The sequence below is a fragment of the Atractosteus spatula genome, chromosome 3, assembly GCF_055471065.1.
Source record: "Atractosteus spatula isolate fAtrSpa1 chromosome 3, fAtrSpa1.hap1, whole genome shotgun sequence".
Taxonomy (NCBI): Eukaryota; Metazoa; Chordata; class Actinopteri; order Semionotiformes; family Lepisosteidae; genus Atractosteus; species Atractosteus spatula.
Genome location: NC_142708.1, coordinates 61326642 through 61341108, shown reverse-complemented (window position 1 = coordinate 61341108; position 14467 = coordinate 61326642). Strand labels below are relative to the sequence as shown.

Here is a 14467-nt window from a genome sequence, read left to right as displayed (position 1 = left end):
TAACAGTGCTAAACTGCAGAGGAAGTGACTTAGAGCCAGAGACAATTATTTGAAGCCATTTGGGTTTTTTAACTGAATTCACAGTATGCACGTTCTAAAATAATTAAATATGTGCTTAATTGTTACCAGAACTAGCATATTTGCCGATTGAATGAGCAGAAAATCATACTTTTACTATACTTGTTTTGAACTTGAAAATGATTTGGGTCTTGTACTTACACTTTATTGGGTACAGACAGAAGTGTTGTCCTCTGACTGACAAAGAATGGCAGAATTGACACTACTCATGTCACATGTCATGTCATGTCATATCAGATGTGGAAAAAGAATCACACAAATTAGTAATAAATTACTATTTATAAACTTGTTTACCATGTTTAAAATAAATAATGTTGGAATTTTTTTAATACATAATAAGTATATCACACAAAATTAAAGAAAATTATGAAGCCAAATAACAAGTCTGTGGCAGATCAGAAAAAAAGCTCATTTTTAGCCATTTTAAGCTCAACCCTAAAAGCACCCAGTGTGGTTGAGACCCTGAATTCTTTAGAGAGTTCCAGGTGTTGCACAGCAATAAAGAAAAAGTCACTCCCAGAGTGGAGATGTGCAAGGAGAATACACAATAAACCAGTATGGGCAGAGAAAATGTCACATTGAGGGGAGAAGGCACATTAAAATATTGGCTAGATACTGGTGAGCTACTGGGAAGGATTTTAGAACGTTAAACGGAAGTCAAAGGATTTAAAAATCAACTCAAAACCTGACTGGAGTGTAGGGATGCCAAGGCAGGAGTAATGTGATCACTTTCATGTGCCAAGATTTTAGCTGCCAAATTCTGACCATTTTGTCATTTAAGTGTGGCTTACTACACTTCTGCAAGCAGGGCATTACAGTAATCTATACTTGATAACAAATGTGTGAATTGGTTTTTCAGCTACAGATTCAGACAGAATTGCAAGTTTTCTTAGTTGGAAAAATATTGGGATACATACAACCCTGTGCAGTTTTTCAGCTTTCTTACCCATGTTTCTTACCTTTCAATATACAGAATTAGAAAACCAATCATGTTTGTACAGTTTATGCAGTTTGTGAGAATTTTCTTTTGAAACTCTGCATTGCTTCGCACTAAAGCATGAAACCTATACTTTATTTGATACCACATCAATTTTGCATGGTTGATGGAATAGAAGGAAAGTGATATGCCAATGACAAGTTGATTTTGTGATGTCACATGCTCTGGGCATGCAAAAGGGTGATGATAAGATTGTTGTATCGGGAGATGCAGTGTGAAAGACATTTATTTCTGCGATGTTTCTAGGAATTTTATCTTTGCATTTCTGTGTGAACCAGACATTTTAAGATTTCTGATCAGTCTGCCTTGCTTTGTAATATACAGATCTTTTTCTTTAATTCAGAAAAAAGATTAATAAGTAGCATCTCATATTATTAAACCATTGGTATTTAAAATGGCAGTGGGTCATAGCACATGTTTCATGAATCCATTAAACTTCTTAAACAGACTTTAAAATACATTGGGATTTTGAGGCAAGCATAGAGCAGCATCAGGTATCATATAAAATGACTAATCACAGAACTTGGTTGCTAAATCTCTATGTAAAATTGTAATGTTCTATGATAGGAAAAATAGTCAAATATATCTTCTAGTTTAGAGGTTCCAAATCTGGTCTTGGAGAACCCCTGTATCTACTGTTTTTTTCTTTTCATCTGAGCTGGTAATCGCTGGTTCAGATTGATGCCTCTAATTGTCTGCATGTGTGTTTACAGTTTTGTGCACTGTTTATGCATTCGTTTTCAAAAATATAGAGCTTGCAACCTGTCGTTCCAAAAACTTCAACTAAACAACTTGTGAACTTGTAAGTTTGCTCCCTGATAGCAGTCTGAACAGCTTTTGACAGGTGATGAACATAGGTGGGAATGACGCTGTATCAGACACGTCTACAGTAATTTTTTTTCTTCAGCTTAATGAGGAGAGTTCTAAAACTTAGAAACTGGTACCAGGTTGATACCAATTCTAAATCCCTTTCAATATTTAAAGAGCTGAAAGTAAATTTAAAAGTATGCCTTTTCAAATCTAATAGCCTACAATTAGATTACAATCTCAGCTGGAACAAAAGCCTGAGGACACAGGAGTTAGGAACCAGTGTCCTAGTTCATGCATCACAATCTGTGGATTTTTTTAAAGTTTAAAGATGTTTATAGGCAGGTAGTCTTGTCTAATATGTTAAAATAAGAATGAAGCGCCTTAAGTATAGACTCGTATGGCTGTTTATTTGCTTTTCCTTGCAAGGGTTAGTTCACAGGGGAAATGTGGTCAGAGCAAGAGCTGTACCACCAGACCTGCTGAGAGAGAATTACAACAGGGCTGTGAAGGTAGGAAGTGGAGTGCTCTGATCCGTCAGCTCCTGCCATGTTGAGGCTTACCACTGTGGGATGCGATGGCTTGGCTTTCAAAAGACAGCAGCCGACCGCAGAGCCGCTGGGGGAGAAGAATGCCACCCACACACCTCCCTGACAGCAGCACAGATGAGCCGCAGAATTCGGCCACCATGCTTAATGCCTCATGCTGGAGGTTTGTTTGAAGGTGCAGCGAAACGGCAGTGACTGGTTAGCTGCCATGGTGGGGTTTAAAGAAAAGAAGCAAGTAGCACCAAACGAGTCTTTGCAGTTTACCCCCCTTCCTTTTCTCAGTTGTCGAGCATAGAAATCTGTAGAAGCGACATTGCGCAGTCCCACACCCCCACCTCCCTCCCTCCAAATGGCGTTCCCAGAGATCTCCTTGTCTGCAGCTGCTGGCCATTCTCACTCCTCTGAACTCGGCAGTCACACAGACCAGATGGAGTAAGCGTTGCACACATCCGCGCTGGGTCGCAGCCAGACTGGATACAAAGCTTCTCTTCAATTTGCTGTAGCTGTTGTCTGCCAAAAAAGATAAGGGCTCTCTCTCCAGAACCCCCCCCCCCCAGGCCACCATCTTTTTGTTTTTGTTTTGCTTAAATTCTTATACTTCATCCATCCCGTCTGTCATGGGCGATTGTGGCCTGGTGTCCCATCCAGGTGGGAGCAGTCAGTCATGTGCTCCTCAGGCCTGCCTTGCGCTCTGTGCTCCTCGGATGTGCTCCAGTTTCTGGGTTGCCTTGACCCTTACTAGAACAATTGGCCTTCTGACAACAGATGGGTGGATCTTCATCTAATATTAGGATTAAATAACTTCAAGATTAGTATATCTCTGTGCTTTTTCACAATGGCTTCTGGCATGTAAAGTAGATCCTTAAGGAACGCTGAATTGCCTATCTACATTATCAGTTTAAAGCACAAGCTGGAACTGAACCTTTAAGCCAAGAAAAAAAACTAGAATAAAACAAGAAATGTAATGGGAAAAGTAATTGTTCCCATTAAAGAGCAGTTTTGTCCATTTTCTGATTATGATCTCCAGGCTGCTGTTCTTAAGATCAGTTGTTGCATGTGACCTTATTTTGGATTGCCAAAATCCTGCAGCTTGTAAAAACCTGAAATGGATCAAATTGCTCTGCAGTTGGAGGCTTAGTCTGGGTTGTTTGCGCTAAAGAATTTGAAAGAAATTCCCACTTTGTAAGGGAATTGTGGCGCAGGCCATCTGCATACAATTATCTGGCTAACTGTGGGGATTTGAACATGTATAACACTTTCTTCCTGCTGCTTTTGTTATGAATTGCCCGACCTGCATACGCTGTAATGAGGCCAGTCCACCCGGCAGATCAAACAACAGGTCCAGACCCCCCCATTAACCCAGCTCACTGTCCCTGCACACTGCCCTGTCATGTGAGTGGAGGCAGCAACCAGGAGCTGTGGTAATTTTCTCCCTCCTTTTGATCCTGTCCTGCAGCTGTCACCGATTATTGCATGTGTAATTGATGGAGGAAGTGGGTGGCCTGGGTGGACACATTCTCTGGCATTCCCCTTCTGATAGTCTCTTGTTACCAGGTGAAAAACGAAATGGGCCGTAGGGATTTTTTGAGTGGGTGGGTGGGTTTAGGGAGACGTGGTGGCATAGCGGTTAGCATTGTTGCCTTGCAGGGCTGGGGGCCTGGGTCAGTTTCAGACCTGGGAAGCTATCTGTGCGAAGTTTATAAATTCTCTCCATGTTCATGTGAGTTTCCTCTGGGTGCTTCAGTTTCCTTCCATAGTCCAAAGACATACTGGTAGGTTAATTGGCTTCTGGGAAAAATGGCCCTGGTGTGAAGGTGTGCATATTTGTGTCTGCCCAACCAGCGTGAATCCTGGCTTGAGCCCGCTGCTTTCCCGGTTAAGCCCGGCTCCCGCCATGACCTTGTCCTGGATAAACCGGATAGAAGGTGGATGGATGGATGGATTTAGCTGAAAGCAGCATGGTGCATTGTGTGGTTGCCATTGTAAGTCTCATTTGGAAAGGTTTCTGCAGTTCCACTACTTTCCAGTGACTTTCTTTAGGTTTGTGTCCTGTGTTTGTGGACAGCACAGTGCCATGGTCTGTGGTGGTGAGCGCTACTGCCTCACCTATCTAGGATCCTGGGTTCCCCCCATGCTCATGTGGGTGTTCACCAGGTGCTCTGATTTCAACAAACACAGGTTAGATTTGATTTGTTAATCTTGTCCCTTGCATAGGGTAGAAATGAGTTTGTTCCCAATAGTGACTGTGTAGCATGTGGAGGAGACGGATGAGAAGCTGAACGACCTTCTCTCATTTGTGGACTTTATGCAGGATCATTACCACTGCCGTGCACTACTTCTTAATTAATTCACTTTAATACATACAACTGTTTGGTAGTGTCTGTATTTGGTAGTGTCCTAACTCTTGTCCCTAATGCCAAATTCAAAGCTCAGCTAGCAGCATTTCTCTTTGAGCTTCTCTTCTATCTCTTTCAGCTTCTCTTTCATTATTTATGGGGTTTTGCCTTAGTCAGTTTTTTCTTGGTTTCACAAATTGATTACAGCAAGTATATTGCCAGTAAAATCACAGTAATTGGAGTCTCTGTGCTGTTCTGCACAGACAGCATTCAGAAGTTTCAATATGACATGTCAGTTTTTTATACTGTATATATTGCCTCAAGTAGTCTTTCTCAGGAGAGGTCACTTCCTGCGACTGCCTGTTGCTCTGTTGCATAAATCAAGGTTTGCTTTGGCAAAGCTGGGGTATTAATAGTGCACTGAAATTACTCCAAGCTCCATGAAGTCCCCTTCTTCCTAAGTAATACAACTTAAAGAGTTAAGCAGTTTTGGAAGGAGAACAGAGGAATAGTAGTCGATAGTGTACAGTTTTAGAATCAGTACATTTTAAATTTGTATTTGCATGGCATAAATGCCATTTTCAAGAATTGTGGTAGTACTTTTCCATGTAGCATGATCATTGTTTGGTCCAAATGGGGTGTCTATTGAGCACTTAGGGTAATTCAGAGCCACCTGGTGGTGATTTGTTTTCTATTGCCTATAGATCTGTAGTTGCCAATTATCTTGTATGTATGCCCAGCAGTTTTCAACTAAAATGGGTGCATGGTTATAGGTATATTCTTCTTGGAAGAGATTTCAAGACTTTAGAACAACCCTGTATATTGTATATAGTCTGTATATGAGTTTCAGCATTCATTATTATTTGTAAATTATATTTGGTTTAATAACTTTCTCTCCTAAGTGTTCCTCATGATAGCTTATCTTCAAGTGAGTGTGTGTTGGATGGGGTCTTAAATACAAATCTGGAACTTTATGTGAATGAAAATGCTACATTTTTTTCCAGATACCATTTGATTGAGACTTATTGTGGAGTGAAATACCTCCAATTTTTAGATTAAATTGTCCAAACTATTCGCTGGATTTCTCTTTTTCAGTATGTGGTCTCTCTGATGGATCAGTTGCTTCCACTGACCGGGGAAGAAAGAGTAGACAGGCGAGTCATTGGAATCGCAAGTCATGCATGGCCTGCTAGCATTTGTGCAGTTAGACTTAATACATGTAATATACATTGTGTATTATACATGTAAATAATAATACATGTAAAGAGCCCATGAAATGAAATGTGCATATATGTGCGTAGAGAGACTGAAAACTCCTTCAGTGTGTCTTAGAGCAGTTTCCTGCAACATTGTTCTCTACCTTGGACTGCTACTTTCCTTAAAACAAAATAGATTCTGACAATCCTTTTTCTATGTAAATGAGTACAAAATAGTGATGGTCACGCAATCTTAATGTAACAGTAAAACCTGCTTTATCTTATGTCTATTTTTGTTTTTTCTGTAAACTGAGAATGGAGCCTTTTCTAACCTGAAGTTGATTGCAGGTATCGACATTGAAAAAGAAGTGCATCATGGGATTTTTAGTATTATATCATTTTTAAAGTTGTTCACTGCTATTATCAATAACTATATTGCATGACATCCCTGACCACAGAAGCCGTATCAGTCAGTTGATCAGTCAGATGAGTGATCAGGACTGTCAGATCCTGTCGATTTGGTACACTGCGGGTGGCGCAGTTGATGGCACACAGTGCCAAGGTAGCACTAAAGAGGTTAAAAATGAAAGCATGGTTCTATGTGCGGATGGTTTCAGTGACAGTCCCGTCTTCCCTCGCAGCCGAATTCCAGCTTGCTGCAGTTTAATGCGCAGGAGAAATGGGAAAGGAATGATGGAATACCAGAACCACAAGCAGCTTGTACTTCCACCAAACCAAAAGTATTCACAAGGAGAAGTAAAGAGAGTACACTGGGAAAATAATTCCTTAAAAATGGCCTCAATTTGCCTTGTTGGATTTTTCTCCAGTACTGGAGGTTTGTTGGGTTCATTTCCCTTCCTGCCGCAAACATACCACAGGAGTAGTTTCCTAGTATGGCATGAAGACCCGATATTAATGTGAGAAGATTCAGCTCGGCTGTGCATTCAGCTCGCTTGCCATGGCTTGCATCAGGAAATGTTATTGGCATCTTCCCTACACAGACATGCTGGGTGTTTGGTAGTGTGTCTGTTCCAGCCATTTCACTGCATCTTTGGATTGACATTAGGTTCTGTCTTTTCCTTTTCTGTCAGAAGTCAGCTTTTTGAACAGAGGTAGAGCTGCACAGTTCCTAATCATATTAGGATAATAAAGAGGGATAATTATCGAGGACTAATAGGGAAAGATGGATGCAACTGTGGAAAAATAAAAGGAAAAAGCCTCAGCTATAAACTGAAGTTCCTTGCAGGGGTGAAAGGTGAAATAGATTCAGATCTTCTGTTCTTAGTAGGATTAAGCAGGGCTTGAATCAGGCTTTAAAAAAATCATTCTGTGCCTACACATTGAAAGCTTTATTTTTCACAGTTTTAAGATACGGTAATATCCATTATAAAAAATCCATGGACCCATATTCACTGTATCGTAAGATAAAACTAATGTTTTAGCTCAGATGAAGCATCTAAATGCGGTTGCGGTTATAAAATAGATCAAAGGAATGACATGCACAGAGAAAAATAGTTGCTTTAGTCCTCATTAAATTAGATAAATACCAGTCTCACAACCTCATATTGACGTATAAATGGATCAGCATAAGAATATTGGGATCATGGACCTTCTTTCATTGAGGTCCTGACCTAATTTTACAGGAAGCCTGTCAGAGTTCAGTTTGCATTTTCTTAGGGTTAACAAAGCAGAACCAGCTGGATGGGATTTAAAATCATAGAGTGCAACATGAACAGACAAAAACAGAAGACCTGGGTGTTTTGACTTTCATTGTTGGGGTTGTTTATTGAGGTTTGTATTTGTCATCATTCAGGTGTGTTAGTTTAAATCTTAACTATTTGGACTTAGAGGAAAAGCCACTGACATACTGTTGGAGTTGTCTGATAGATTACGTGTTAAAGATCTGTTTTAGTCTAAACTGTGGAGGTGAATTAATTAGTAAGTTGAGTACAGAATGAATACAATTCTGTGTGCTGATATTACTGGAAATAAGGACTGAGTGCAGAAAACAATAAGCAAGCTGATCAATTTAATCAGTTAGCACCAATGAATCAGGGCCCAGTTGTAATGAAAACAAGCAGACAGAGTTATCTCAGGACTGGAGCTGAGAACCACTGGCTTCACCCTACCAATGTGAAGGAATTTTAATTCTCACAAAATTTCTAATTAGTTACTAATTTATGTTTCAGACTGCTCCAGATCAGCATATTTTTCAGTGCCTATATTTAGCTAAATCATCTGCCTGCAAAATGTCTAATAATTGGAAAATAGTTCGTATTTACACGATGGCAGCATTATACATTGTGGTGTCATCAACAATAGGTAGATGGATTACATTTACAGCTAATTGTACACATAAAATTTAAGGTTAGAACAGAACATTGTTACAAGTCAAGCAGTGCATTTACTGCATCTTTTGATGTGTCAAATGCTTAGTTTAGAACTGCATGTCTTGGCATAAAGACATACTGTATCTGCACAGAACACCACTACGTATTAGTCCATATGTTGTACATGGTGAACAGGGATCGTCTTGTCATTTGATACAAAGAAAAGTATTTATGCATAGCCACATGTGCCACAGTAATTCTCCTTAGGAATTATTGTGCTTATTATGTGGGATATGAGACCGATGGATAACATTAGACTTCCAGCTCAAAGCTGAGGGGATGCAGTTGCTCAGACTGTTTTGGTGGAATCCTGCATGGGCTTGTTACCGACAACAAAGAGTATATTTTAGAACGGCATAAAATCAATCTTGATTCCATAATAAACAAGGATTATCAACTTATGAATCAGGTTTTTCTGCATTGCTTACTAGAGCTTACCAGAGCTTAGTTTTGAAATCTGTAACACTACACCCATAATCAAATCAAAAATAATATTTATTTGGTTGTATTTTATGCAATGTTGAATTGGTCTGCCTTTGCCACAGAAGCTTGTTTGACTTTATCCTGTCTCATGGAGCCCTGTGTCTTTGTCCTTGTGTCTTGCTAGGTTTGGTATCCACCCAGTGGCTGGACGCATGCCAGGCCAGCTGAATGTGCTGCTGGCAGAGGCTGGAGTGCCCTATGACATGGTCCTGGAGATGGATGAAATCAATGAGGACTTCCCAGGTAGGAGTGCCAACTTGGTCACACCTCTCCAAATCTTGCTTAAAAACTCTAGTCGACATACATGTGATGAATTGCTTAAGAAATACTTATTTTTTACTGCTGATTAAACTACACCCCCCCCAACCATGCATTTGCACTGGGAAGAATGCATAGAAATGGTAATATAGTCAAGGCCCACTCTGTTTCTATAGCGTTCATTTTCAGTCTTATTGAAACTTTAATGTATGACAAATCTGTATTCCTGGCTTTGGGGTTGTTTGGCAGCAGAGGTTGTAATTGAAGCATTGTTATTGAGGATGGCAGAATTATTTTTCTGTTTCTTTGGTTTCTTAGAAACGGACCTGGTCCTCGTCATCGGTGCAAATGATACTGTGAACTCGGCAGCTCAGGAAGACCCCAACTCCATCATCGCAGGCATGCCCGTCCTGGAGGTGTGGAAGTCGAAGCAGGTGAGGGTCACCGGAAAAGCGGTTTTCAGTGGAAAAAGAGGTTTTCAGTGGAAACTCACTCTTTAAACTGCTGGTGCCTGATGATTCGTTCAAACCATTATAAAAAAGGATTTCTTTCAGTTTCTTTGGTGGTCCTGCACTTAGTCATATAACGTCTATATAAAACTTTTTGCTGCAGTTCAAAAATTGGTTTGGCTGTATCTTGAATTTGAAATGCAATTAATGCAATGTACTCCGGTGAATACCTTTTCTCCTTTCCATAGCTCCTTTGGCTATGGACTACCCTTTCCTGGATTTTAATGTTTCCAAATTCTACTGTGGAGCAGATAGCTGTGAAAATTCTGGCATATATGCAAACGACTAAAGCAGTAATTACCTTTCTTAGTGCGGAGTGCAAACCTTTTCACACACACAAATAAAACCATGAGTAGTGTTGCACTCTGTTTTACAATCACTTGTGTCGCCAGGTGTGTGGTACACACAAAGAGAATTCACACCGTTCCAATTAATAATGACGAATCCCTTTCAGTGGGGGTCTATTTGGAACGAGCAAGTGCAAATTAACAGAAACAGAACTCATCTGTTTTAACCACTCTTCGTCTTGCTTGATACCCATATGCTTGTTTCATACACAGGGACAATTTTAAAAAATTGCTTCAGCTGATTAATCACAGCTATCCTTAAACCACACCCCACACACAGTTTTACCATTTCTTCTTAATCAAAATGGATAGTGTATAGCAAAATACCTGTGAGCTTGTCTATTTCTTTGGATCATAGATAATATTCAAGTAAAGTAAAGTTTAAAGTCTTAAAAAACCACGGAACACACATTTTTTTTGTACGGCAGCTTTGTACTCTGAAACTCTGAAAAGTGGATTCCCTCTGCTTGGTCTGTTCCTCTGAAGTCAAGGAAAAGATACACTCAAGTGCTGACAGTATGTGGGGAGGATTTTTAAGAGAGTTTAAAATCTGTGTTGATTGGAGTTTAATTTTTCAACATATCAGCAACTGCTGAGAAAAACTCAGTTTTATCTGTTTTTGCTTAGGCAGTCATTAGTCGTTGGTCGATAACCTGGCCAGATCCACACTGAACCCCAGTCTTGGAACCACTTTCTATCGAAGAGTTTAAACTTAGATTCACTGATTATGCAAAATAATGTTTTATGTGCCAGGATAACCATGAACCACCAACCATGAAGTAGGAAACCTGCCTAAACAAAACAAAAAGTCTGTTTGATTGCCTCTGTTCAAAGTAATGTCCTGGGTTTCCATTACCTTTTTTCCCAGGTAATGACTGAAGCACAGTCAGCACATGACTAAATGCATGTGTTGTTGACAAAGGCAAAGCATACACGTTGGCCATTATACTAGCCAGCAGATTAATGGGAGCTTACAACCTGTGCATTAGTCTATATTGCCCAGTGACAACTGTACAAAACAGCAACTTATTTAGCATCCAGTATATTAGAATTGCTCAACACTGTGACTCTGCTTGGTCTATATGAGCCCTTGAATTGGTTGTGAAATTGTGGCTGAACATTGACTTGAGCTTCTTGCTACAAATATTGTACCACGGCAATCTTTATTTTCAAGACTACAGTTTCCAACATAGCTTACCAAGTATAGGGAAAGTATTTTCTCTTTAATTATAAACAAGTAATCAAAGTACTTAGCAGATTACAAATAATTAGCCAATTTAAGAATTAAAAAGTGGTGTAAATTGACTAAAACACCTTTTACAAAGTAAGTGAAAGCCTTCTGAATTACTGAAAGACAGTTAAAAATGCTGAGCACTATACTGCAGGCAGACCACTGTGTCCTTGCAATGAAGGAGAGGTCATTTGAAAGCAGAAAGCTGGTTTCTAGAATAATTTTGTGTATGGTCACATCTGTGATCCCTTTAAAATGTTTTTGTTCATGTTATTTTGTAAAGAAAACAATGACATTTTCAAAAAGAAATGCACAGAGCCCTCAGCTGTCTGACACTGGAGTACTCTTTCAGGCTATGTGTGTGTTGGGGGGCAAACTGCCACAGAGGGATTATTTATTGAGATATAAGGCATGTCAGGAGCTTGGCTCACTTTCTCAATAAAAGCAAAGTGAGTTTTCTTTCACATTCCCTTGACTTGCCAGCTGGCCCCATGAGGTCAGATTGAAACAAGAGACAATAAGCCGCTGAAGAAGACAATTTGAATCTTTTCAGCATTAATTGAGGTGTCTGCAGTCCTGCTTTGTGCGCAGTTACACTTGTGATTGAGCTCTTCAGGGTGCTGAATTAACAACTTCTCCAATCACAATAATCTTTGAGTGCTTTTTAAACAAGTCTGTTGTTTTCAGCATTATGGTATTCAATTTTTTGCAAACTTTGCCTAAAGCTTATATTTTAAGAATTCTTCTGTTTGGTTGTTTTATGCAAGAGCAGTAATTGCTGTCTAATTTTGCATAAACAAAGGATGTCCATCATCACCTGTCAAGACTCAATAATGACACCATTTGGGAGATCTGAAACACTGGATGAGTTTAGATAGAAACGAATGCACTTCTATTATGCCCAGCTTTCGGCTAAGGCAGTTGTACATTAACTTTGGGAACACTCAAAGGGTCAGTAGCAGAAAACTACAGACAAACGGTAATCATACAGCACAGCAGTTAGTCAGAAGATGCATGAGTCAGGAATATGTGGATTTAGCCTTGCAGCCGAAGCAAGTTTTTTAATTGCTCTAACCTTTCCAGATCATTGTGATGAAGAGGTCCCTGGGTGTGGGCTACGCTGCTGTGGACAACCCAATCTTCTACAAGCCCAACACAGGCATGCTGCTGGGAGACGCCAAGAAAACATGTGACGCTCTGCAATCCAAGGTCCGAGAGGCCTTCCAGTAATCAGTCCAGGCTTGGAAAAGGGATGCAGTGTGCACAGATCCCACATATAATAACCCAGAAAGGGCATACAGTAGACACAAGCAGAAAAAATACATGGTTATACTCTCTTCCCTATTAGTTTAGGAGACCACGTGAATTAGAGGTTAGCCCAATGTTTCTTAAAAGCATTACATTTGTTAAAATTCTTAAATTGATATTTTTAACAGCAAGCTAAATCTTCAAAAGTTAGTGCCACATTTCATTGAATCCAGTGTTAACTCAACCTTCCTCGCCTTTTCTCCCTGTCGAATCTCTGTACTGGAGAAATCTTACTGTAGCATAAGGTTTTCGAGGAAGGATCAAACAGAAGTTGTAAGTCGTCCAGTTTGAACATTTTATTACTAATACCCTGATGGGTAGCTAATTATTTAAATTCACCTTGAAGTTGAAGACTGAACTAAAAATTTATGAATCAAAATTCATGGAACTATTTTTTCGTCAGTTTAGAATGTGTTGTGAATTAGAATTGTGTTCTTGTTGTGAGTTCTACATGGCGTTTGGGATTTCATGTAGTCAACGCAGTGAAGGAAGTGGTCTGTCAAGGAATGATTTTCAGCGTCATCTGAAGAGACAAGAGAAATACTTTCAGTATTAAACAAATTCAAAGGCAAAGTGGGAGAATTGACAAAAACCCTCATTGCTGCCGCACAAAGAGTAATATTTTCTCAAAACTACATCACGTACACCTGAAGAAGACAGCAATACTTAATTTCGCATGAAAGCTTAGACAGCTCAAGGGCTAATATTCATTTAATGAGGGAATATTTGCAAATTGCAGCTCATTATAATGTATGCTTGTGTAGAGACAAGTACACAGAAGCAATACTACAAATAGACTGGTGGTTGTGGCTTTTCTTGTTAAAGTTAAATTGTAAAATGTAAAATGATGAACAGCCCATACTCCACTAATGGGTTTCCCAATCGGGCATTAAAAATCAGTTATTACCATCTGTGGAACTACCAATTGCAAAGCATTAGATGTAATGTTCAGGCAGTAAACATTGTGTTTGGAGGGGAGAGGCAGCATTAATTTTTTGTATGCGCCTACATGATTTTTATTATTTAAAATTGGCTGCACAGAACTCTTCGAGGTATTGCCAAAGTAATGAAATGCTGACAGTCTCAAAAAGTCTTGCGATCCATTCCATTTGCTCCTCAGTGGAAGGCGTTAAACTTAAGGTGGGTTTAAAAGCAAATCATTTTTATTGTTTTTAAACAAACCTTAATCTGAATATGTATACTAGGACCTTACATGTTGCATAAAAATAGATAAATAAGTTAACATGCATGACCATCACAACATCCCTACCTCTGTAAGCTTGATAACCTGACCAGTTCTTGCAGTTCCTTTAGAAGAGACTTGTTTCACCCGCAATACTTTTTTGATAGATGTATCAAACATAAGCATGGTTTCTCAGTACCCCCTGTATTTGGTAGACTTGAGTTTTTACTGGCTGAAGCAGCCCAGCTGTATGTTTTTACACTTAGATATTGTTCAGTGCACTCTTGTTAAATCAAAAAGACTGGGAACATTTTACCTTCAAGGCTTAAGTTGCAAATCCTGTGTCTATGAAAATAGAAGGGTCCAGTAAGCTAAGGGAGGTTTTACTTTCTTGGTCCAGTAGGCTTAACTGCAAACTGTTTTCTAGTACTTTTTATACACATCTTGTTCCTGTTCATTAAGACTGTTATGGTTAATACCAGGTCCGTGATGACAATTCAAAGTTGAATTCAGCCAAGGAACGCAATGAAATGGTTTTTATCTTCAGACAGTTTATCATGGAACCTCAAAGACAATAAAGTGACCTGACAACAACTTCGACCTTCCTGTTTTCTTTGCTTATTTTTCTTTGTAGCAAAATTTAGTTTTTGCTGTATTGAAAGCACTCTGCCACATTCAAGTCTTCAGGAATTGCTTTGATGTTTCTTTGTACATCCACACTCGGGACAAAAGTTGCAATTTGAAAACTAGTGGATGGACTCCTCCTGCTCGCCCAGGATCCTGTGAACACAGTGTG

At 39.5% G+C, this 14467-nt stretch overlaps 1 protein-coding gene across 1 annotated transcript in view; it reads left to right on the top strand.

Moving 5' to 3' along the window:
* Positions 1-14265, top strand: part of nnt (nicotinamide nucleotide transhydrogenase) — a 61654-nt gene extending 47389 nt beyond the window's left edge. Inside the window, exons 20-22 of the mRNA XM_088910561.1 lie at positions 8960-9078; positions 9412-9527; positions 12264-14265. Of these exons, the coding sequence (XP_088766687.1) occupies positions 8960-9078; positions 9412-9527; positions 12264-12410 (382 nt within the window). The 3' untranslated portion in view covers positions 12411-14265. The remainder of the gene's footprint in view (positions 1-8959; positions 9079-9411; positions 9528-12263) is intronic.
* Positions 14266-14467: the final 202 nt, after the last annotated feature.